This window comes from Lynx rufus, unplaced genomic scaffold (assembly GCF_022079265.1).
Source record: "Lynx rufus isolate CCGP_SWC_20201006 ecotype Redwood Valley unplaced genomic scaffold, mLynRuf1.p SCAF_2, whole genome shotgun sequence".
NCBI lineage: Eukaryota > Metazoa > Chordata > Mammalia > Carnivora > Felidae > Lynx > Lynx rufus.
Genome location: NW_025814834.1, coordinates 51830088 through 51855200, shown reverse-complemented (window position 1 = coordinate 51855200; position 25113 = coordinate 51830088). Strand labels below are relative to the sequence as shown.

At 34.8% G+C, this 25113-nt stretch overlaps 1 protein-coding gene across 5 annotated transcripts in view; it reads right to left on the bottom strand.

Annotated features, from left to right (window-relative positions):
• PDE1A (phosphodiesterase 1A) overlaps nt 1–25113 on the bottom strand; it is a 323710-nt gene that overhangs the window by 32343 nt on the left and 266254 nt on the right. For all 5 annotated transcript variants that reach the window (XM_047084618.1, XM_047084613.1, XM_047084615.1 and 2 more), the window contains 4 exons: nt 20525–20625; nt 13334–13459; nt 9280–9381; nt 8536–8656 (listed from right to left, as the gene is read on the bottom strand). In XM_047084618.1, coding sequence (XP_046940574.1) covers nt 8536–8656; nt 9280–9381; nt 13334–13459; nt 20525–20625 — 450 coding nt within the window. The remainder of the gene's footprint in view (nt 1–8535; nt 8657–9279; nt 9382–13333; nt 13460–20524; nt 20626–25113) is intronic.

The following is a 25113-nucleotide window of genomic DNA, read 5'->3' as shown; positions in this document are numbered from 1 at the left end:
TATTTGCTTCTTATATTCCACAATTGAATTAGGGTATTAAATTTCCACTGCTAAAGCACATTGAATACTAAAGCACATTAATTATTTAATTTATTTATAAATATTTCAAGGTGTTATTCTTTAGGGTGAATTAAGACCATGAGGGCAAGATTAGTAGGAGGCCCTATAGCCAGACTATGGGGGCACCACAAACCCAGTACGACAGGGGGGTACTACTAGGGGAGAGGGAAAGATATGTAAAGAGAAAGTTGGGATCCCTGAGTATAAATTTAATAAACGTTAAAATTTTCCTTATTGGGTCCCTGAATTGGGAGCGTTTACTCTCCCTAACGATGAAATCTGGGGTCAAGGCAACAGACATTGTGTAAGTCATCTAGTTTTCTCTTGGAGGATGTGCTTTCATTTGAGGTTGCTGCCTTCAGGAGGCCAAAATATACTTTCAAAAATCAGTAAAATACCAAATATATGTATGTTCTGGTGTATTGACTTGTACAGTGGTTGGAATAAAATTACAGGGCCCTAAGGCCACTGACCTCAATTAACCAATGTCACCCAATTGTGCTCCTGGATCCCTGCATCTTTTCTTGGGGATGACCCTGCAGGTGGGAAAGGGTAGAACGTGACCCCAGAAATGTGGAAACACAAGGCAGCCTGATGTGCTCAGACTTGTCCCTGTATCAGCAATTCCCTTGGAGGCCGTTGAGGTTGCTTCTTTGAAAGGCCATGACAAAGACCAGTAATATTTTTATGCTTTCCTAACAGTATGAAATGCTCTGGTAGTGGTCAACAAGTTGTCAAATCCAGTGACTTAATGGCACTTTTTTTTTTTTTGCATTTTATCTGAAGCCAAAGAATTTCTATAGCTTTCAAAAACTGAAGACAAAATGGTGAAGTATAGAAATCTTGAGAACCTTCTTGCATTGAAAACAAGTTTTAATCACAGAAGCAACACCAACAACAAACATACAGGAAGCTCCTGACCACAGACTTGGGGGCCACTACAAGGCCAAGGGTGAATTTGAGGGGTCACAAGTTCTATAGGGACATTTAACTGAGGGAGAAGGGGAAGAAGTGATAGTTTACATTCTTTGGACAACTTATTTAAGGGATTTAAGCCATCTAATTACCTTCTTTCATTCTTGCTAAAAATTGTCCTTCTAAATTCCAGGAAGCCATCAAAACTGTTTAAATGTTTAATGATTACTATAGCTAACATATTCACTTGCAGCAAGATTTATATTGTATGATTGTATTTTGTGAGTTACAAATATTGTATAGGACATTAGTATCCTTGCATGCCTCTTAAAACTATGAGCTTTGATTTTTAAATTTTAAGTTATTATACGGGCTCATAGCTGTGGTTCTTTATATTTATCAATTTTTGGTGGTGGTCGTGTCTGAATTTTTGATGCCAGATCCTTGACTGAGGTTGCCCTAACTAAATACATTACTAAATAATACATTCCCCATATTACTATGGGGAATACAATCTATTTTGAAATAACACACTTCACACTACTTCTTGTAATTTTGAAAAACATAAAGGGGCCTGACAGTATACAATTTAGGATAAAATAATCGTTTTGTCCTGCTCCCCAAAACTTGTAATTCCAATTATTTGTTTCCCCTTTTTTGAAAAGGTAGTACCTATTGGTAAATATAGATTTTACATAACTGTTAATTTTTTTTTTCACGTAACACAAAACAACCAGCTGAAAAAGGAAAAATTCACTTAGTTATTAGGTTTGTATAATATGAAGCAGAAACAAATGTTAGTAGCAGGAAGTATTTCTTTTAACTTTATTTGTATTAACTTCTTGTTATCTTGCCAACACCAAGAGTTTGGGTAACACTGATGAAATTGTAAAGAGTAATGCAAATAACTTGGTTTGCATTGATTTCTCCTCCAGAAATACGGTGTGTTTTAAAAATTCTTAATGCCTGGGGCGCCTGGGTGGCGCAGTCGGTTAAGCGTCCGACTTCAGCCAGGTCACGATCTCGCGGTCCGTGAGTTCGAGCCCCGCATCGGGCTCTGGGCTGATGGCTCAGAGCCTGGAGCCTGTTTCCGATTCTGTGTCTCCCTCTCTCTCTGCCCCTCCCCCGTTCATGCTCTGTCTCTCTCTGTCCCAAAAATAAAAATAAACGTTGAAAAAAAAAAAATCTTAATGCCTATTCTTTTGTTGGAGAAAATGAACTTAGTAGAAAAATTAATAAGAAATTGGCTTAGAAGTCAACACATCTCAAAATTCCTCTGGATTTTTCTGAAACATTAAGTGATATGTATGTAAATATATGCATGTACACACATACATATACACATATACATTTCTGTGTGTGTACATTTATATGTGTGTACATGCACACATACATGCACACCTCCAAAAGGCTAATATATGGGATATGGCAGAGTAAGAGTACTGGGAGATTCATTTAGTTAACTGAATGCACAGAAACATTTTAGCTGTTGGCATCAATGTCATACATTAGCATAAGTCTCATAAAGATAAACTTGTTTTGCTTGTAACCATGTTTGTTGGTAGTACAGACTCACTTGTTCTGACCTTTCACATCACATTCTCCTGTTTTGCTCTGTATATTTCTGCAGGGGATTTGAAAGTGACTTACTTTTAAAAGTCCAGAGACTGCGAAATATAAGATTCCATTATTAAAAGCTCAAATCCTAAATCAACTTATTACAGTCTGAAAGGAATTTCATAGTTGAAGAGGGAATGCCAACAGGGATAATTTGATTTTATAATGGTCCACCTTAACCTGTATGCTTACTCGTCTCAGAGCTGTAAGTTTCTTGCCTTATATATTAAGGTCATTCAAGAAAAGACAGTCATTTCTGAACATTTTGGGATGACACAAATGCCTATTGTTGCCTATCAAGAATCCCGTGAAAAAAACAAACGAAAAACCTGACATTTTCATACTCTAAGTAACACAGTCTGAAAAATTCAGATCACAAAAACATTCCAAATATCATGATGTTATACCTATTCCAAGACTTGACCTTTTGTGTTGCATGCATTTTTTTTTTTAAATTTTTTTTTTTCAACGTTTATTTATTTTTGGGACAGAGAGAGACACAGCATGAACGAGGGAGGGGCAGAGAGAGAGGGAGACACAGAATCAGAAACAGGCTCCAGGCTCCGAGCCATCAGCCCAGAGCCTGACGCGGGGCTCGAACTCACGGACCGCGAGATCGTGACCTGGCTGAAGTCGGACGCTTAACCGACTGCGCCACCCAGGCGCCCCTGTGTTGCATGCATTTTTATCTCTATTTAGATATCTGAGTCACTGCTTATCAGGCGCTGAGAATGACAGAGGAACTAAGTAGCCTTATGGAACGGTTTACCTCTACCCTGAATTTCAGATGTGAAAAATCACTGCATGTTAGAAGCTTCATTATTAATAGCAGTCACCTTTCTAGAAAATTCAAGAATAAGGTAGTGAATCTTGAAAACATCTTGACTCAATTTCATTAAATTCATTACTCTCATGATTCTGTCAGGTAATCTTTGTCTGGTCTGAAATTAATAAAAAATAGGGAGAATATAAGTCAAGATACTATTTGGATATCTAACAATAATTTTCAAGAGTTGCCGGGATTTATTGCAGACTTATATTAACAGGGTTTTTTTTAGAATTCTTTAAAAAATTTTTTAATGTTTATCTGTTTTTGAGAGAGAAAGAGAGACAGAGTGCTAGTGGGAGAGGGACACAGAGAGAGGGAGACACAGAATCCAAAGCAGGCTCCAGGCTCTGAACTGTCAGCACAGAGCTGATGAGAGGCTCAAAGTCACAAACCACGAGATCATGACCTGAGTCGAAGTTGGACTGAACCATCCAGGAGCCTCTTTTAGAGTTAAGTCATTCTGCTATATTCTTCTTTAAATCAAGGAAAAATTTATGTACAAAATTTAAGTGCATAAATTATGAACATATTTATGTAATTAACATGCAAGATATAAAACATTTCCATTACTTCCAGAAATTCCCTTAACTGTTTCCAGTGAATCTCACCTCCTACAGGCACCCATTGTTCAGATTTTAATCATCATAGGTTAATTTTGCCAATTTTGAACTTCATATAAATGGAATCATATAGTATGGTTTTTTTGAGATTTATTGTTGTTTGTATTAGTAGTCCATTTTTTTATTGTTGTATGATATTCCATTGTATGACTATGCCATTATTTATTTATTCATTTCTATTTTGGATGCAAATTTGGACTGTTTCTAGTATAGGGCTATAATAAGTAATACTGTTATGACTATTCCACATTTGGTGGGCATAAGCACTAATTTATCCGAGTTATACACCTGTGGGTTGGCATGCTGGGTCATAGGGATATTAAGTCTTATGTTAGTTTCATTAAGTTTCATGGACGCTAGCCAGTAGTTTTCAGAGGAGTTGTAATCATTTATATTCCTACCAGCAATGTCTGATACTTCCAGTTGCTCCACATATTAAAAAACACTTAATATTTTCAATCCTTTTAACTTTGGTTATTATGGTGAGGATGTAGATGTATCTTACTGTGATTTTAATGTGCAATCCTTTGACAAGCAATGATATTGAGTATACTTGTATGTATTTATTACCAATTTGTGTACTTTTTAACGAGGTGGCTGATCAAATTAGGCTGATTTTTTTTTTATTACTGATTTGTAGGAGTTTATGCAATTTGTGAACAAGCGCTTGGACAGATATTTGTAGTACAAATATTTTCTCTCACTCTATGCCTTGCCTTAATGGTATTTTTGGAAGAGAAGTGTTAAAATTCGTTCTTGTCCACTTTACTACTTTTTTTTTTCGTTTTTAGGCAGTGCTTTACGTGTCTTTTCTAAGAAATATTTGGCTACCCCTAAGATTAGAGAGATATTCTCCTGAGCTTTCCTCTAGAAACTTCATAGGTTTAGGTTTTGTGTTAAGGCTGGAGTCAATCTTGAATTAATATTTATATATGGTATACGTAAGGGATAAAATTCCTTTTCTCCCATATATTTAATAGTATCAGTCTATTGCCATTTATAAACTTTCTTTTCACTGTTTAACTATCTTATTGCTTTTGTAGAAAATCAAATGATCGTATAAGTATGGGACTGTTTCTGGAATCACTATTCTATTTTATTGATCTATTTGCCTGACTCTATGTCAATAACACACTGCCTTGATGACTTTAACTTTCTACTAAGTCATGTGATAAGAAGGTGTAAATTTTCCAACTTTCTTAATCTTTTTCAAAATTGTTTTGATTATATCTAGATTCTTACATTTCCATGTCAATTTTAGGATCAGCTTTTCTTTCAACTACTACAAAGAAATCTGTTAACAGTTTTTGATAAGGATTATGCTAGGTATATTAATCAATTTTTTGAATTGACATCTTTTAAAAAAAAATTAATGTTTATTTATTTTGAGAGAGAGAGGGGACAGAGAGGCAGACAGAGGGGGACAGAAGATCTGAAGCAGGTTCTATGCTGACAGCAGACAGACCAATGTGGGGCCCAAACTCACAAACCATGAGATCATGACCTGAGCTGAAGTCAGACACTTAGCCAACTGAGGCACCCAGGTGCCCCTCGTAGAATTGACATCTTAACAATATTAAATCTTTTAATCCATAACATGGTATATCTCTCAATCTACATAGACAGATCTTTAAAAATTTCTCAATATTCTGTGGTTTTCAGTGTTCAGGCATTATATGCATTTAATTAAATGTATTCCCAAATATTTTTTTATGCTTTTATAAGTCATATTGTATTTAAATTTTTATTTTCAAGTTGTTTGTTGATAGTATACAGAACTACAATTGATCCTATAGCCCTGTTAAACTCATTTATCAGTTCCAGTAGCTTTTCATAGATTCCTTAAATTTCTATGTAGAAGCTTGTATTTGTGCAAATAAAGACAGTTCTTTTTATTTTTACCCAATCTATTCTTTATTTTCTTTTATATATCGTAATGGCTAGAGCTTCAAATGCAAAGTTGAAAGGAAGTGGTAAGAGCAGATACCTGGAACTTAGCATGAAAGTGTTCAGTATTTCCCCAGGAAATATTATGTAAGCTATAGACACCTTTTACCACAATGGGAGAGGTCCCCTACTTCTAGTTTGCAGAAAGTTTTGTAATTAGTGTCTTTTGAACTTTGTCAAATACTTTTTCTGCGTCTATTGAGATAATAGTAGGATTTTTTCTTTTAGTATAGTAAATTATTTTAAATGATTTTTTACTTAAATCAACTTACGTCATAATATGCACTCTTTCACTATATTGCTAGATTGGATTTGCTAATATTTAAATAAATTTTCCACCTAGGTTCATGATAGATATGGGTGTATAATATCCTTTACTTGCAAAATCTTTGTCAGCTTTTGTCAGGGTTATACTGACAATTTTCCCTCTCGCTCTGTGTTATGAAATAATCTGTGTGAGACTGGCATTATTTCTTTTTGAAAAGTTTGAGAGAACTCACCATCTCTCACTTGAATTGAGAACTGAAAGAAGAATTAAGAATTGAAACCACCTAAGCCTGAATTTTTCTTCATGGAAAGAGTTTAAAATACAAATTCAGTGTTTAAAAATAGGTATATGGATATACAAATTACAATTTTTCTTATGTTTGTTTTGGTATTTTATATCTTTCAAGAATTTGACAATTTCTCCTAAGTTGTCAAATGTGTTAAAACATAAATTATGCCTAAAATTCCTTACCCTTTTGTTATAAGTAGAGTCCATAATGACAACTCCTCTTTTACTTATGATTTGTGTTTTTTTCTCTTTTTCTTTTTTAAAAACATTTTTTTAGTTTATTTATTTATTTTCAGAGAGAAAGCAACTGGGAGAGGGGCAGAGAGAAAGAATCCCAAGCAGACTCCCGCTGTCAGCTCAGATCCCGATGCAGGGCTTGAACTCACAAACCACGAGATCATGACTTGAGCTGAAACCAAGAGTCAGACGCTTAACCAACTGAGCTACCAGGCACCCATGTTTTTTTTCTCTTTTTAAACTTGCTAACAATCTTATTATTTTTTCTGAGAACAAACTGCTTTCCTTGTTAATTTTTGCTGTGGTTTTTGTTCTGTTTCATTAATTTCTGCTTTTATATTTTTACTTCCTTCCTCAACTTATTTTGGTTTTATTTCCCTAACTTCTTCAAATCACTGATACAAGTACTGTTATTCTTTTCTAATATGAGCATTTAGAGCTATACAATTTCCTCTAAGCATTGCTTTAGCTGCATTCCACAGAACTTCGCATATTGTGGTTTAATGATCATTTAAAATACTTAAAAATTTTGTCTTAACTTGAGCAAAGTCATTTTATTTCTTCATGTTTCTGTTCCTTCATTTATAATATGAGAAAATTGTTCTTAAAGATCTCTAAGTTCTCTTTAGATTTACCATTTTCTGACTAGTGTTTGGTTGAATACATGAAATTGTAATTTTTAATTGGCCATAACACACAGTTCTAGAACTGGATAAGTTTTAACGTGTGTGTGTGTGTGTGTGTGTGTGTGTGTGTGTGTGTGTGTGTTTACCATAAAATGTATTAAAAATATTTTTAAGACTATTTTTAGTATGAAAATACTTAAATTTGGAAGATGCTACTGAGTAACTTTCTCTAGGACCATGCTATGCTATTTCAAAGTGAAACTGTATAGCATATTCATTGACAATGGGAAACAGAAAACAGAGTCATCCAAATATAGTAATGTACTTGGTCTTATGTCTTCAGAATAGGTATAATGTCAATTGGCCCTTTCTTATTGTATTCTTTATAATTAAAACTGTAACTTTCTTGAGTTATTTGAATCATTGTAACAAATTGTCAGACCTGAGGAGGGTCATGGGAATCCTGAATTTATAACCAGTGGTCAGAAGGGCTGGTGTCCTGGGGCCCCACTTGATGTTGGCATCTGAACTAGAGCCACTCTTATGGAAGACTGAGCCTTCACCCTGTGGGGTCTGATGCTAACTCTGGGCGGTTAACATCACGATTGTATTGTGGTACCTCAGGTCGGAGTGGACTATTTTAAAAAAAGTATACTTGTGGTAGAGACCACTGGCCATTCCCCATGGCTAGGCTTGTTTTTTCATATAATAATCCACTTTTTACAAAGCATACATCCATCTAACGCAAAATTGTATTTCTCAGTCTTCCTTGCAACTATGCATATATGACTAAGTTATAACCAACAAGATGGATGCAGCAGTGCTGTATTTTCTCCCCTTTCCTATTTTATGATGAAAGATATTTGATGTTTCTACTCTAACATTTTACCTCTTAACAGCAGACAACAATACTAATTTGTTTGTTTCTTTCTTTCCTAAGAGTGGCATCTGAGATCCAAGACTTGACTCTCTTTAAAATATATAGTATACTACGTAGGATTAGGAAATACATTTATCTGAAAGATAAATAGTAAGTCACAAGCCCTGAATTCGGAACAAAAAAAGGTGCATGTCAATATGCGTAGTTACTATTTCCAAAAACATGTGCACATAGTGTGAAAGAGGCACCTGTAGGAAAAACTCCTCCATCAGGGCCATGGTCCACCGGTGATGCAGCTGCCAGGATTTGGCTGGGTGGCTGATGTCTGCTGCATGGAGAATCAGGGACATCGTTTTGGCTTTGTCAATCCTGTCAAATCAAGGACATGTTCAAATTATTAGGGCAAAGTAACCAGTTATAGTCTTTTTTAAAAAAATATTTACTTTTTATTTTTTGAAAAAATTTTCAATATTTATTTGAGAGAGAGAGAGGGAGAGAGAGAGAGACAGAGAGAGAGAGAGAGAGAGTATACACACAAGGGAGGGGCAGAGAGAGAGGGAAACACAGAATGTGAAACAGGCTCCAGGCTCTGAGCTGTCAGAACAGACCCCAACGCAAGGCTCGAACTTCGGAACGGCGAGATCATTATGTGAGCTGAAGTTGGACACATAACCAGCTGAGCCACCCAGGCGTCCCTAATTTTTATTTTTATTTTACAGAGAGAGCATAAGCGGGGGAGGGGGGGTAGGGCAGCAGGACAGAGAGAGAGAGAGAGAGAGAGAGAGAGAGAGAGAGAGAATCTTAAGCAGGCTCCACACTCAACGTGTAGCCTGATGCAGGGCTAAATTCCACCACCCTGAGATCATGACCTGAGCCGAAACCAAGAGTCAGACACTTAACAGATTGAGCCACCCAGGTGCCCCAATATCAATTACAGTCTTTTCTGAATCTAAGCCCACCAAACTTTAACATCATGAAAGAAAATAACCTACCCTTCAGGCTGCTGCAAACTGTTTCTTATATTTTTAATTTGCTGGAAGTGACCTGACATGTCTGTAGACAAAACCATTTCAATCACTAGGTTCCGAAGATCCCTGTGGAGTCATCAAAAGAAGAAAGGTTTATTTGGCCCTTGATGATTCTCAAGTAAAACATTTCTTCAAATAGTACTACTTAAATTTTATTTTTCTTAATGTATATGAGCAAAAATATGCTACTTTTTAAATATAAAAGAGCTCGCAAACTTTGACTTTATTTCATCCTTTAACTCTAATGGCTTTAGGAAGTTCCCAGGAGAGCGATCTGTGAATGATGCTGTTTAACAACTCTCCTGCTTTCCCCACCCACACATACAACCCTCCCCTACTCATAATTCCTAAATATTGTTTTTATTTCTGAAAGTATCCTGACAAATCTAAAAAAAAATACTTTTATTTTACTTATTTTTTAAAGTTTATTTATTTATTTTGAGGAGGGGGTGGGGCAGAGAAAGGGAAGAGAATCCCAAGCAGGCTCCAGGCCCAGCCCAGTGCAAAGCCCAATGCAGGGCCAGATTACAACTAACTGAGATTGTGACCTGAGCTAAAATCAAGAGTTGGCCACTTAACTGACTGAGCCACCCCCGTGTTTCCCAAAATTAATTTTAAATGCAGTATTTGCTATTATTAAAACAACCACTATTTATTCAGGTAAGTCCTGAATAAGTAGTGTCCTAAGTAGTGTCCCAAGTAGTGTCCTAGGTGCTTTTATATAGGGGGTATTATTATTTCACACCAGAGGAGATTGGGGTTTTCCCAGTCACATGGGTAGCTGGTACATGGCAGAGATGAGATTCAACACCAGGAGTTCCCACTCCTAAAGCTTACACTTAGACCACTTCCCTGTGCCAACCTATCATCATAAGAACCCCAGAGAAGTCAAGATGCTAACGTGAGTGCAATTCTCTGTTTAAGCTTTTGGGACCCTGACACTACAACATATTGTAGACACAGCTATTGAAAGTTTGATCAAATTTAAATCTGAGCTATAAATACAGTGACCATATCACAAAACCTATGCATGAATAACTCATTCTCACAGTAAGTTGGAAATAAGTTACAACAGGAAAGGCTTCATTGCTCAGTATAGATAGGTAGAAAAGTCACTTATACTGGAAATCATATTTTATTTTCATTCTGTGGCATGGCCACTGGAGTAAGCTAAATAAAAGGTGTGTGGTAAACTTGCATTATAATCTTGTGTCGAAGATATTTTACTTAAAGGTGGTATGACTGGATGCTTTTTTTTTTTTTAACCAAAGCATATTAGAGGTACTTGCTGAAAATTATGGGTCCTTAATTAAATTTCATTTTTCAGATGGGCACTGTGAGAAATCACTACGCTGATTACTGTTAATGATATTGAATAGCCTGCTTAGCATACTTGCTCCTAAATATTAAAGGAAACTAAAGATAATGAAATTATTTTTAATACATTTTTTTCCTCTGGAATTATGAAGAGACCCATATTACAATAGCAGCTGAACCAAAATATTCATTTTAACTAAGAAAAAATGAGATGAATGTTTTATGAAATCTGAAAATTTAGTACATTTTAGTTTGTAAGTGATTAGTAAGTGCTAGATATTATCAGTAATCAGCTAATAATGTATCAGTAAACTAGGCAAAATAGTGCACAAGGGAATGTTACTTTATGAATCTTCCTTACCAAATTTTTATTTTTTATTTTATTTATTTTTAAAAAAAATTTTTTTTTCAACGTTTATTTATTTTTGGGACAGAGAGAGACAGAGCATGAACGGGGGAGGGGCAGAGAGAGAGGGAGACACAGAATCGGAAACAGGCTCCAGGCTCTGAGCCATCAGCCCAGAGCCCGACGCGGGGCTCGAACTCACGGACCGCGAGATCGTGACCTGGCTGAAGTCAGACGCTTAACCGACTGCGCCACCCAGGCGCCCCTTCCTTACCAAATTTTTAAATTATTTCATTTATGGTTACTAAAGTTAAATTAAGAAATAAATAGGTATGCAAATCAAAAACCTACACGTTTTTTAAAAAGCTATCTATATTTTAAAATTTTTTTTTTTTCAACGCTTTTTATTTATTTTTGGGACAGAGAGAGACAGAGCATGAACGGGGGAGGGGCAGAGAGAGAGGGAGACACAGAATCGGAAACAAGCTCCAGGCTCTGAGGCATCAGCCCAGAGCCTGACGCGGGGCTCGAACTCACGGACCGCGAGATCGTGACCTGGCTGAAGTCGGACGCTTAACCGACTGCGCCACCCAGGCGCCCCAAAAGCTATCTATATTTTAATTTGTGGTAAAATATTATCAATTTTATACTAGCAAATATATCTTTTGTAGCTTTTAGAAACAGTGTTGTATCTATTAAATTCTACAATCTGTATGATATTATAGTATTAAAACAATTCTGTAAAACCATTCAATTAGGATGATTCTGAGAAGTTACTATACAGAAATTTATAAAATATTATAGGAATAAATCATTAGAATACTAAAGATGCTAAAGAACAAAAATGTAATAGGAAAAAAATTACATTGAAATTGCAACAGAATCAACTTTGGGAAGGAAAAAGATTAATTTAAAGGAATAACAGTAAAAATTAATAATATAAATGTTACTTCTGGGAGTAATAATCACTGATAAAAATTAAATTCATACTCTAAATGAGTACTCTCCAAAAGAGAGTACATTTCTTGGACCTTAGCAAATACCTCCAAACTTATCTCCCTACTCCTACGTATACCCTTCTATTCTCCACATAGCCCACCAGTGGTAGCTTTAAAATCCCTTCACAATTAGATGGTGGCCTTCTTAGCTGGAAACACAACTGAGCTATTGTTTCCTGCAGAATAAAATGAAAGGCCCAAACTGGGTTCCCAAATTTCTCTCCGCCCCCCCATCAGATCTGCTTCCAAGGTTGCAAAAGCGAGCCCATGTTTTATACAGCTTCAAAAGTGGCCTTGAAAGACCAGAAAGCTTGAGTATTTGGAAAAGTAACCATCAGAAATTAGGGCTTGTTTTAAAAACCATTCATTCTTTAATTCATTCATTCATTCATTCATTCATTCATTCATTCATTTTGAGGCAGCTCTTCATCCCAAAGCATTTCTTTGAACATTTCTTTTTACCTTGATTTAAAGAAAAAAATTAAAAACCTGTGATATTTAAATGGGAACCTTTTCAGCTCACTAACTTTTAACAAAATCTTTGTTAAAGATAAGGCTTTTAAAAAAATAAGTAGGTCTCACTGAATAGTAGGGACATACAGACATATTTGCACTAAATATCTCGATGTTTATCAGAAATTCATACTTAACCGGACACCCTTTATCTTTATTTGCTAAATCCAGCAGCCTTATAGTCAAATGAAGGTGTTGATGATGACCAAAGGTAGAAGAAGGAGGAAAAGTTACTCTGAGCAGTAGGGGTACATCTTGTTATCTCCCCCTACATGGCAACAAGTATCACCAATCCATGAATGTTTTTTTTTGTTTTTGTTGTTTGTTTATCTTAAGCAGATGGATGCCCTGAAGAAAAGGTAAGATTTCCCTCTGCATCTGGGTCATTTTACTATATTATGTTTGTAATTTTTTCCTTCAAACAATGAATTTTTTTTTTAAAAAAGCTAAACTCCACATATAGAAAAATAATATAGGAAGGAATCCATATTGCACTACAATTTTGAATTTATTTAGGACCACATATTGGTATAATTAAGCAGAGCTCCATTCAAGAGAGTACATAATTACTCTCTGGAAGTATTTGTTGTGTGGTATGTGGTCTTATGGGTTGGCTACGATGCAAACAGATGTTGAATTAGCCTGGAAAATAGTTTAACTTCCACCACCAGAGACTGGCTCCTGGAAGTCTTCTAGGTATTAATCCTTCTTAGAGTCATCTAGTCAAAGGGAATTTTTATAACATAAATAAAAGATTGATTTTCATCCATTTTCTTCACTTTAAATCACATCACTTAACTGTTTCCTGAAATTAAATTTTCTCTAGGCTTCCTCTGAAACTCACCTCCAGTCATCTTTGGATAAATTTATCAAAACATTCATTTCTTCTTCTTGCATAAGCCGATAAGCTGCACTCACATGGTGATTCTCAAGGACTGAGCGATCATTATATAAAAGGGCAACATCTGACCTGAGAATTAAAAACAAAATGTAAAGTACAGGATTCTTTAAATTTCATGAGTGTTGAATAAGAATACTCAAGTCACAAGATATCTATCTCATCAGTAAAAATTCTCTAATTCAATATCCAAATTGATGAAAGTAACTTAATTGTATGATAACTTAAAAAAATAAATCTTATTTTTTTAGAGCAGTTATAGATTGACAGAAAAATTTAGCAGAAGGTACAGAGATTTGCAATATACCCCTTCAGCTCAAACATGTGTAACACCCTCCCCCCATTATTAACAGCCCCCACCAGAGTGGTACATTTGTTATAACTGATAGGTCTACACTGAGCATTGTTATTAACAAAGTCCATAGTTTACATTAGTATTCACTCTTAGTGTTGCACATTCTGTGACTTTGGACAAATGTACGATGACATGCATCCACACTTATGACATTATACAGAGTATTTTCACTGCCATAGAAATCCTCTCTGCTTTGTCTGTTCTTCCCTCCCATGCCCATAACCCCTGGCAACCACTAATCTTATTGTCTCCATAGTTTTGCCTTTTCCTAATGTCATATATTTAAAATCATATAGTATGTAGCCTTTTTAGACTGGCTTCTTGAACTTAGTATTATGCGTATAAGATTCCTCCATGTCTTTTCATAACTCAATTCTTTTGAAAACTGAATAATATTCTATTGTCTGGATCTATCAAAATTTATCCTTTCACCTATTCTATCCTCAAGGATATCTCAGTTGCTTCCAAGTTTGGGCCATTATGGATAAACCTACTATAAATTCCTTGTTCCGGTTGTGTGGACATAATTTTTCAACTCCTTTGGGTAAATATGAAAGAGTGTAATTGCTGGCTTGAATGGTAAGAATATGTTTAGTTTTGTAAGAAACTGCCAAAGGGTCTTCCTAAGTGGCTGTACCATTTTGCGTTCCCACTAGCCATGCATGAGAGTTCCAGTTGCTCCACATCCTCACCAACAATTGGTGTCATCAGTGTTCCAGATTATAGCCACTCTAATAGATGTGTAGTGATAGCTCATTGTTTTAATTTGCATTTCCCTGATGACATACAATATGGAGCCCCTTTTTATATGCTAATTTCCATCTGTATATCTTCTTTGGTGAGGCATCTGTTAAGGCACATTTTTAAGTCAGGTCATTTATTATTGTAGAGTTTAAAGAGTTCTTGTATTTTGCATGACAGTATCTTATCAGATGTATCTTTTGCAAATAATTTCTCCCACTTCATGGATGGTCTCTTAATTATCTTGATATTGTCTTTTCCAGAGCATAAGGTTTTAATTTTAATGAATTCCAGATTATTAATCATTTCTTTCATGAATTTTGCCTTTAGTGTTGTACTTAAAAAGTCACTGCCACATCCAAGATCATCTAGGTTTTCTCTCATGTTAACTTCTAAGAGTTTTATATTTTGCATTTTACATTTAGGTCTATCACCCATTTTGAGTTATTGTGAGGCGAAGATCTCTGTCCAGATTTTTTTTTTGCATGTTCAGTAGTTTCAGATCCATTTGTTGAACAGACTATCTTTGGGTTATTGCACTGCCTTTACTTTATCAAAGATGAGTTGACTATATTTATGCGTGTGTATTTCTGGGCTCTTTCTTCTGTTCCATTGATCTATTTGTCTATTCTTTTACCATTACCACACTATCTTGACTACTGTAGCTTTGTAGTGAGTCTTGAAGTTAGATAGTGTCAATTCTCCAACGTTGTTCTTCTCCCTCAGTAACGTATTGGCTATTCTGGTTCTTTTGCCTTTCCATATAAACTTTAACTCTGTTTGTCAATATTCACAAAATAACTTTCTGGGAGTTTGGTATTGCATTGAATCTGTAGATCAAATTGAGAAGAACTGACATCTTGACAATACTGAATTTTCCTACCATGAACATGGAACATCTCTCCATTGATTTAGTTCTTCTTTGAATTCTGTCATCAGGTTTTATAGTTTTCCTGGTATATATATTATCCATATTTTGTTAGATTTACACCTAAGTATTTCATTTCTTTGGAATTTCAATTTTTTGATGTTAATATAAATGATATTGTGATTTTAATTTCAAATTCCACTTGTTCATTGCTGGTATACAGGAAAATAGCTGAATTTTGTGTGTTAACCCTATATCCTGCAAAGTTTCTGTAATTGCTTGTTAGTTCTGTAAGTTTTTTCATCAATTCTTTTGGATTTTCTATATAAACTATCATGTCACTTGTGAACAAGACAGTTTTATGCCATCTTTCCCAATCTCTATACCTTTTGTTTCCTTTTCTTATCTTATTGCATTAAGTAGGACTTCCACTGTGATATTAAAAAAAAAAAAAAGTAGTGAGAAGGAACATCCTTGCCTTGTTCCTGATCTTAGTGGAAAAACTTCAAGTTTCTCACTGTGAAGAGTGCTATTAGTCGTCAAGTTTTTGTAGACATTCTTCATCAAGTTGAGGAAAGTCTCCTATATTCCTAGTTTACTGAGCATTTTTATCATGAATGGTGTTGGATTTTGTCAAATGCCTTTTCTGCATCTTGATATCATCATGTGTTTTTGTTCTTTAGCATGTTGATATGATGATTACCTTAACTGATTTTTGAATGTTAAGCTTGGGACTAAATCCCACGGAAAAAAATTACTTGACATCTTCATTCAATCTGAATGAATCAACCCTCTGTTGATGAATCAACCCATTCCAGATAGTTGATTACCCACTATTTCCTATTAGCTTGGACTAAAATTACTTTGGGTGGGGGATGGAGGATGGAAGGGATAATATAAATCATTTGGTCTATTTATGATTCTATTTTTTTTTCTCCCATATAATGTTGCAATTCAATTTGAATATTTTGATCCCATAGCATTAAATTAACTGAGAAAATCATTTTTTAAACAAAATGTATGTTTCAGCACCAATTTATAATGATCATTTTAAAATAATGAATTCATCAAGGGAAGTTTTCTTTTGTTTTTCACCTGTCCATATTTTCACATCATTTTATCATATCACTTGATTAAATAAACTATTTCAAGTTGCATTGTTGAAGTTAGTATTCTAGCATAAAGTTTGAAATATTCCAAGCATTCTCACATCTGTATAATGGAGCTCTGCTTGCTTATTCCTCTATCTTCTTAGGTTGCCAGATCATTTTGCAAGTGTGGAATGGAAACAGAACCACTATGTTCAATGAATTAAAATGGTAAATCCATGTATATAAGTTGGCAAGTTGGAAGTAGGCAGCAAAAATAGCAAAAGGAAAGTCAATCTAAAACCTGTACAACTTTGCCTCCACTTTCCCCAATGCCCAGATTCTTCATTTTTCGTTCCTTCTGGTAGGGATATACTTTTGTCTTACTAAGCCTCACTAAGACTTACTGTTTGTTTTAGGCTTTTCAGTCAGTAGTACTGATTATAGCACTCACCACTGAATGTTTACCAAAAAAAAAAAAAAAAATAGGTGAGGATACATAAAAGAAAGAACTAAAGAAACCTGGTTTTTGTTGTAAGCTACCTATTCGAGATTTGTATCTAACAATCTACCAGATAAACCAAGCTTAATTATTAATCCAGCATAGGGAAAATGACCTATTAAGAAGAACAGTTACGTATCTTCTGTTTCTAGACTATCATAGAAGTAGAAAAACATATGTAATTAGCTAATAGTACATAACTTCAAAACAGTTTTAATTTCAACCATGGCCTAAAAATTCCTTAATCGATAATCATAACTCAATATACAGAAAAGTACACCTGCAATCCTTATTTAAAAGATAATTAAATATATGTTTCCAATCTCTAGACTTTCACTCAGATTATGGGAAAAACTGACTTGTAAATCTCATATCATTTGTGTCATATGGCCTCAAATCTAGCCATGACAGTGTTATTACATGATATAGCTCCAAGTAATACTGTCTTCTACTTTCAGCATTAAGCAAAAATGTATTTTTGAACCAGATTTAATTGTAAGAAACTATTATGATTTTGTCTCATAAATCAACAGGATTTTGAGAATACAGCACTGTCTTAATGTTTGAGATGGTCTTTGACTGCTAAGAAAAGAACAACTCTAAGCAACATTCAGTATCCATAGTAACATGTAGCTCAGTATTTTCACAAAAAAAATTTTATTTATTTACACTTTCAAGGATTTCATGTATTTTAATGTGTGTATTGAACTCAAATTTAGCACTGCACTATGTTCTAAATTATTTTTCACTTTTCATTACCCAGTATAGAGTTTTCCAAATTAGAAAAGCATTTTAAATTCAAGTAAAAATGAATAATATAAAATACAATAGAATTATTGATATTAGTAACATAAGACCTTATTTTTTCTTGGACATAATATAAAGGCAATAGAGTTTTAAAAGCACACTATATTGTTAGATTTATGGTCATTACAACTTTTTATTCATAGAATTTTCAAGTTCTTGTATAATTAATCTTTTAAATTGATCCTGATAGGCAATTTATAACAAAATAAACAAAATACTAGACCTTTTCTCTCCTTTATATACAATTTCTTAATGTAAAATTGGGGGGAAAAAAGAATTCTTCTTCCTCCTCCCTCTCCTCTTCCTTTACTCTTTTTCTTCTTCTCCTTCCCTTCTTCCTTCTCTTCCACCACCTCCTTCTTTTTCTCCATTTCCTTATCCTTCTCTGCAGTCCAAAGTATAAGTAAGTTAGGACTCTTCCTCCAGCTGTAAATGGATGGTAAAGGAGAAAGCTAGAAGAGACAGCCTGACACTGCTGCTGGAGAAAGCCAGTCCATTGCCTTCACTTTTCAAAGTAGAAACAAGAAGTGTTCATTGGTAACAAATCTCTCGCTCCTTTTCTCCTAAACTATTGCCCTATACAGGGCTCAGTTCAGTAATGAGCTATCTTTAATTAAAATCTCACTCATTATGGATTCAGGGGATGTGGAAGAGTCTTTGACAAGAAAAAATGATCTGCACAGTCTACCTTTGCTCTGATGTTCAGCACAAAAATGGAACAACTCTCTCCACTCTGCAAATGTGTAGGTTATTAACACCCCCTTCCACATGACCTGACCTCAATGTCTCTTTTTTCCCTTCTTGTTCTGCCAATCTTAGGGCCTCTGGGTTTACACAGAATGCCTTCTTCAATATTTCACTGTATTTCAACTCTCCCTCTGTCTCCATCAAGGGACCACGTTTTCTAAGCCCATCCCATTTCAGGCTATAGAAGACTGGAACTATCATGCATCTGCCTCTGGCCATGGGATCAGAGTTGTAGGAAGAGGCTAGATTGAGAGTATCCCTCTTCTCAGCTTCTGAATTCTGCTACTGCCATCAGCTGACTATGTGTACATAGATAGATCATTTCACCTCTTGAGGGTTTTTTTCTCTGCTTAGGTTGTGAGACTTTGACCAGATGATCCATAATGTGGCTTTCTGTCACTAAGTCACTTGAGGCACTAAAAATGTCTAATATTTCAATAAAATGTTCCTATGCTTCCCACATTGAAAAATAATTTCCTATAGCTGCAAAATCAGGTGTTAACAATATTGCTATTAAAAAACAAATGAACAGACCACACAAAAACCTGCACATAAATGTTTATAGCCTCTTTATTTATAACCTTTATTCAAAAATTTGGAAGTAACCAAGATATCTGTCAATTGGTGAATAAGGAGAGAACCTTTGCCACATGCATACAATGTAATGTTTGTTGTTCACCAGTGAAAAGAAATGAGCGATATATAGCACAAAGACTATGCCAGAATATGTACTATGGACTTTTAGTGAATAATAATTACAAATAATATTTCATTAATTATAACAAATGTACCATACTGATGCAAGATGTTAACAATAGGGGAAGCTGTAGGGTGGGGAAAGAGTACATGGATACTATGTACTTTTCAGTTTTTCTGAGAATCTAAAGCTGCTCTAAGAAATAAAGTCTATTAATTTAAAAAATGAAAAAGTAAAAAATAAATTTAATTTTCCCTCAACAAGAATAGACAGGTCTACAGTAGTTCCAGAGAAACATCAGTCTGTCAATGTACATCTCCATCTCAAGCATATTTGACTAGTAAAAGACAGAGAAATTTCAGGATCCAATGTATAGAAAGCGAATTGGATCATGATGGGTCCTAGACACGTTCTGCCTCCCAGGCACTGAGATCTCTGTGCAACCAAAAGAGCAGAGAGCACCTTTCTGTTACGAACTTAATTATTTCCCTCCCAAATCCTTATGTTGATGTATTCACCCTTTGTACCTTAGAATGGGACTGTATATGGAGATAGGCTTTTAAAGAGGTAATTAAAGTTAAATGAGGTCATAAGGGTGAGGCCTAACCAATATGGCGGTATTTTTCTTATAGGAAGAGAAAGAGATACCAGGAATGTGTACCCACAGAAAAAAAGCCATGTGAAAACAGTGAAAGAGCAGCCATCTGCAAGCCAACGAGAGGGGTTTCAGCAGAAACCAAACCTGCTGACATTTCTTGGACTTCTAGACTCCAAAACTGGGAGAAAATTTCTGTTATTTAAACCACCCAATCTGTGATTTTGTGATGATAAATATATCTCCACTCTGGTATTTTGATTCTAATAACTGCCATTATTACCATCACTAAAAAATATCATTTTCTAATTATTTTAAGCTTAGAACTTCATGCTAACCTGGAAATACAGTTTCTTTGATTTTTTTTCAGAAGTACAATTTTATTACTTTCAAATACATAATGATACTAAACTGATGCCTTAAACAATATGTTGTAAGATTTGTCTCAGTGAGCAGATGTCTGACTTATGTGATAGTTCAGAATATTAATTCTGGGCAGAAAGAAGTTGTATGACACATTTTTACATTCTCTAAAACGCTAAATATGTCACCAAATATTTGTACAATTTTCTTGATAAATAATAATCGTTTGTTAGCTTAAGGAATTTTGCTAAAATCTATTAAAACTATTCTTATTAGACATATTCACTGTTATTTTTAAATTTTCTTAAAAATAAGTAATATGTGGAAAATAAATTTCAAGTTTTAATTAAAAGTTAATACTTTATATAACTTACCTAGTCTGAATGTGAAAGTTGTTTGTGGTTCCTGTATGCTCATAATCATGAATGGCAGCAGCAAAGACCATTGCTAAAATTTCCAGTTCAGTGAGCCAGTGCTAGTAAATTAAAGAAAGATACCATGGTATTTAGAAAGCAGAGCCATCTTGTATTCCTACAAAAGAGATTTTTCAGTGCATCCAGTATAAGTAGTCGTATAAATATATTAAATTATTTTTATTGATCTTAAAATACTTTTTTCCCTTATTTCACATACATTAATTGCATAATGGATGCTTCATGAAGTCAATGATTGTTTCATGGCTTGTAAATTCAAAAAGAGACATTATAATGTTCCTTGCTAATCAGAAAAGGAGTAATTTTCTATGATTTAAAAGGTGAACCCTCACTGGGTTTTTGAATTCAAAGGGGTTTGTTGCTAATTAAAATTAGCAATTTGGGTTCTCATGAAAACAATTATAGTTTAGTGATTTCTTTTAGTTTAGTAATTTTTAACATATAGCCCATATATCATTGAAATGTTTTTAGCTCAACTTTTGTAGAAGACTCTTCTATCAGGAAATTTCCTAAGAGTTGAAAATATTCACTTTTCTCATTAGAGAAACTGAACTTTGTTTTTATATTTAAAAATTTGGAAGCGTTTCTAAGAATTTACTAAATTTGCTCTTCATAGCACACATACTCTTGACTGTGCACATAAGTTAGTAATAAAAGAGAGAATTAATGTTTCATATAAAATCCAGACCACCTGCTTCAATATAGATTGATTGTTCTGTTATCCATTGGATGGTTTAACAAATTTCTCTGCTATTATAAGCCTACTTTGGTAATTTGATAGTTTATTCATCACTGACATTTAACATAACAGTTTTACTCCTCTATTATGGTAACCACATGTGACCACTTAAACTGAAAATAAATATAATTAAATAAAATTAAGCTCATTTTCCCAGTCACAGAAACCAAATTTTAGCTGCTTCATAGTCACATGTAGCAAGTAGTTACCAGATGGAACAGTGCAGTGTTCCTATCATCACAGACAGTTCTACTGGATAGAACCACCAGTAGGTGGTACTTGATGGTAGTAATGGAGGATCCAAATGATATGGAGCTTGCTCTTAGTAGTCTCATTCCATATACTTGAAACAATTAAATTGTACAAAGCAACAGAAAAATATAATGTAAACTACATGCATACTTGATAAAAGATCACAGTTTGAAGTACAAAGAGCAGATTGAATGTCTATTTGATGGCAGTGATCTTGAAAGAAGGATGGACAAAGATTAGTATCTAAATGCAGTGTTAGGAACAGAGAGATTCTAAATAGAGCAAATGCAGAATGAGAGTGTAGAGGCTGATATGAAAGGCGAATTGCCAATTGTGTTGGAAAGTCAAGTGGAATGAGAATGGAAAGAGTGCAGCTTATGGGAAAAGTTGATAGACTACTTTGATTAGAGCTGATGAATTTGGATTTTGTATAAAATGCAAGAGGGAGCCATTGTAGGTCCATGACTCAGGAATGAGAGGTGACAACTGTTGAATTTCATAATTGACAAAGGCATCATCTTATTAATCTTTGCTCCCTTTCACATAACCTATCATGGTAACTGGCACATAGTAGGAACTTAATATTTGTCTGTTGACTTGAATTTCACCAGTTTTGTATTAGGAGGAGGTAGTAAGGAATAGTTGAAAGAGATTGTGGAATCAGACAATTTCTGGTTTTAAATCTTTGTCGATCATTAGGCAAACAAGTTATTTACCCTCTCAGCCAGAGCTCTCATGAAAATAGAATTAGTGATCATTCCCTGTGGAATTTTAAAAGAAGTTTTAAGTTAATGTACTCACTGTGCTTTTTCACAAATCTTGTCATATAGTAAAATACAGAACAGATGCCATTTTCCTGAACTTATTACCTTAAATGCACTGTAGAAGGCATTGAGTCTGGGAAATAATAGTGAGCTAACATATCTTTAGTGATTGCAATTCAAGAATAAATAGTCTCACAGCTGGATGACTGAAGCAGAAATGATTTTCAGAACCAAAGGGAGTTGATATAGCTAGCTATTCTGTGTTTATGGGTGCATTTAATTGTGAGTCATTAAAAGGAAGAATGGGCTGTATTATAAACTGAAGTAAGACTGAGCCTCCAATGTCCCCAGCGAGACTGTGGAATTAAACACCATGAAATGAATAGCAAACAACTAAAGTTAAACCAGTTCTTGAGCCCCCAGAAACCCATTGTTTTATAAAAAAAATTATTCCTAGAAAAAAGTCACCTGTTTTCTTCAGTATTTCCTATTGATTATATTTAAGATTTATATATTTAACTGTGATTTTAAAAAAGTAACATTCAATATCTATAATAACATAGAATATGAAGTTGCAATTATACAAAAATACAATTAGGGCAGCAGAGATAAATTTTAATTATAGATTATCTCATAAGTATTTAAAATTATTATCTTCCTAGCTGTCAAAATTGATTATACTTATTTCCTGTTTTTAGTCTCATTATTCTCTGCTTCCCATAAATAGTACTTCTTCCATGAATCTCTCTTATTTATTGCCACATTATAGCCCTAATAAATAATTTTAAATTATAAAATGGTTTGGAAAGAGAGAAATGCTGAACCCTCACACTCAATTTAAAAGCACATCTATTCTGCATTAGCAAAAGTAGAATTTGGGGCTGATTTTTTAGCTCCTTGGTTGTTAATTCATTTTACACTGGTGCCAAATGAGAATTCCAACTCAGAAAATGAATGTTTAAATTCATAGATTTTGTAAATGATGCACGAGGACATGCCAGAGAGAATGAGACTGAATCCTATCACTCTTCCCAACTAGCATAGTGATCCATATGTAACCTATACTCTTCTGATTCCTCACGGACAGGCATAAAGGGTAAAAATGATGAGTCATGAGCAGTGCAGACACTGTGCTTCATCTAAACTACAGTTTGCACTTTGCATAGAGGAATGCTCAGGGAGACTAACTCTAAAAATGAGAAGTCCTCAAATTACATCATAGGGAGATACTGACCGCTATCAACAGTTTGCACAATGATGACAGAAAGAAAGAAGAAACTAACATTAACTGGACATTTTAGTTATATGGTCTCTAATTTGTATAACCATCCTATTTTCCATTTATGAGGTAAGTATTTTTACCTTCATCTGGCAGCAAACAAAGCTGAATCCTAAAGAATTGAATCAACCTGCCAAAGGCCACATAGCTATCAAGTGGAAGAGCAGGAATTCACCCCCAAATCTGATTTCAAAGTTTCTGTTCCTTCCAGGGATCAAAATATTCCTTCCATGGATGACAACAGCATTTGTTACTTGAGGGAGGTAATATGCAGAACACATTCTTCTAAGGCTTCAAAAGCAGAATTTCTAGATAATTTAACTGGGTATATTGATGGGTAGAAGCTAATAAAGCTCTAAGACTTATGATGTAAATTTTCATACCTCAATTTTTCAGTGTGTGTGTATGTGTATGGTTGGGAGAATTTCAGGTCAGAAAATCACATTGACCTATTAGTTCCTGGTGTGTCTAAAAGAGCATAATTAATAACTCTTTTAGTTGAATTATTGGGTTGGGTACTTTTTCTCTATCCCTTTGAATAGGATGACATAGTTTGCTATAACTTACCCAGTATAGAAAGTGAGTGTTATAATAATATTAATACATAATACACATAAAGTAATATATAATAAAAATAAGTTAATAATTGTTATTGACATGAGGGTGTGTGTTAATACCCATTATGTGTCAGGAACTAGGTTAGGTGCCTTACATCTATGATATCAAGGACTCTTCACTGGTGGTCAGTATTATTAACCACATATTAATGACAAGAAAACCAAGGTAGAGAGCGAGTGAGCTAGGGTAGTGGTAGAACAGGATTTCACACCTATGTCTGATTGCCTTGAAAGCCTGTACCCTTTCCACTCTTCCAAACATTGCTGTCTGGGAAGCCGTTTGTAAAAACAGAATTCCCACACAGTTTGTAGAACACAGACAGAGTGGTACATTTTCTGTAGACTGATTGGAGAACAACTGAGTCATTCCAGAGTGTGGGGGTCTATTTCTGGGTGTGGTCAGTAGACTGCAACTGCCAAAGGAAACAGATCTCACATCATCTTTCTTTCTTCTACTCTTAATGTTAGAACACAGTGCCAGGAGCCCTTAAATACAAGTGTTCCTTTCAAGACCTCGGATGATTTGAAATTCAATGAGATATTTGAAGGTGGCTTGGTAGCACTTGGTGAAGGAATTTGCTCTTTAGCAAATGGATTGAGCTACCACACACCACTGTCACCTTGGCACAGAACTACAAGTTAACTAAGTGATAAAGGATAGAAAGAGACAGAGGCTGTACCGACATCCAATCTCTCTGCAGTGTCTACTCCCAAGCCAAGAGTATCCCATCTGACATTAACAAACTGAAGGACACTGGCTTCATCACAATCCCCTTCAGGCACTGGTCCTTAGAACACTTTGCAGGTGACAGGCTGTGTGAGTCACCTGACAATTTGGGGCTGCCACTGGAGTGCTCCATAAATGTCACGCAGATAAG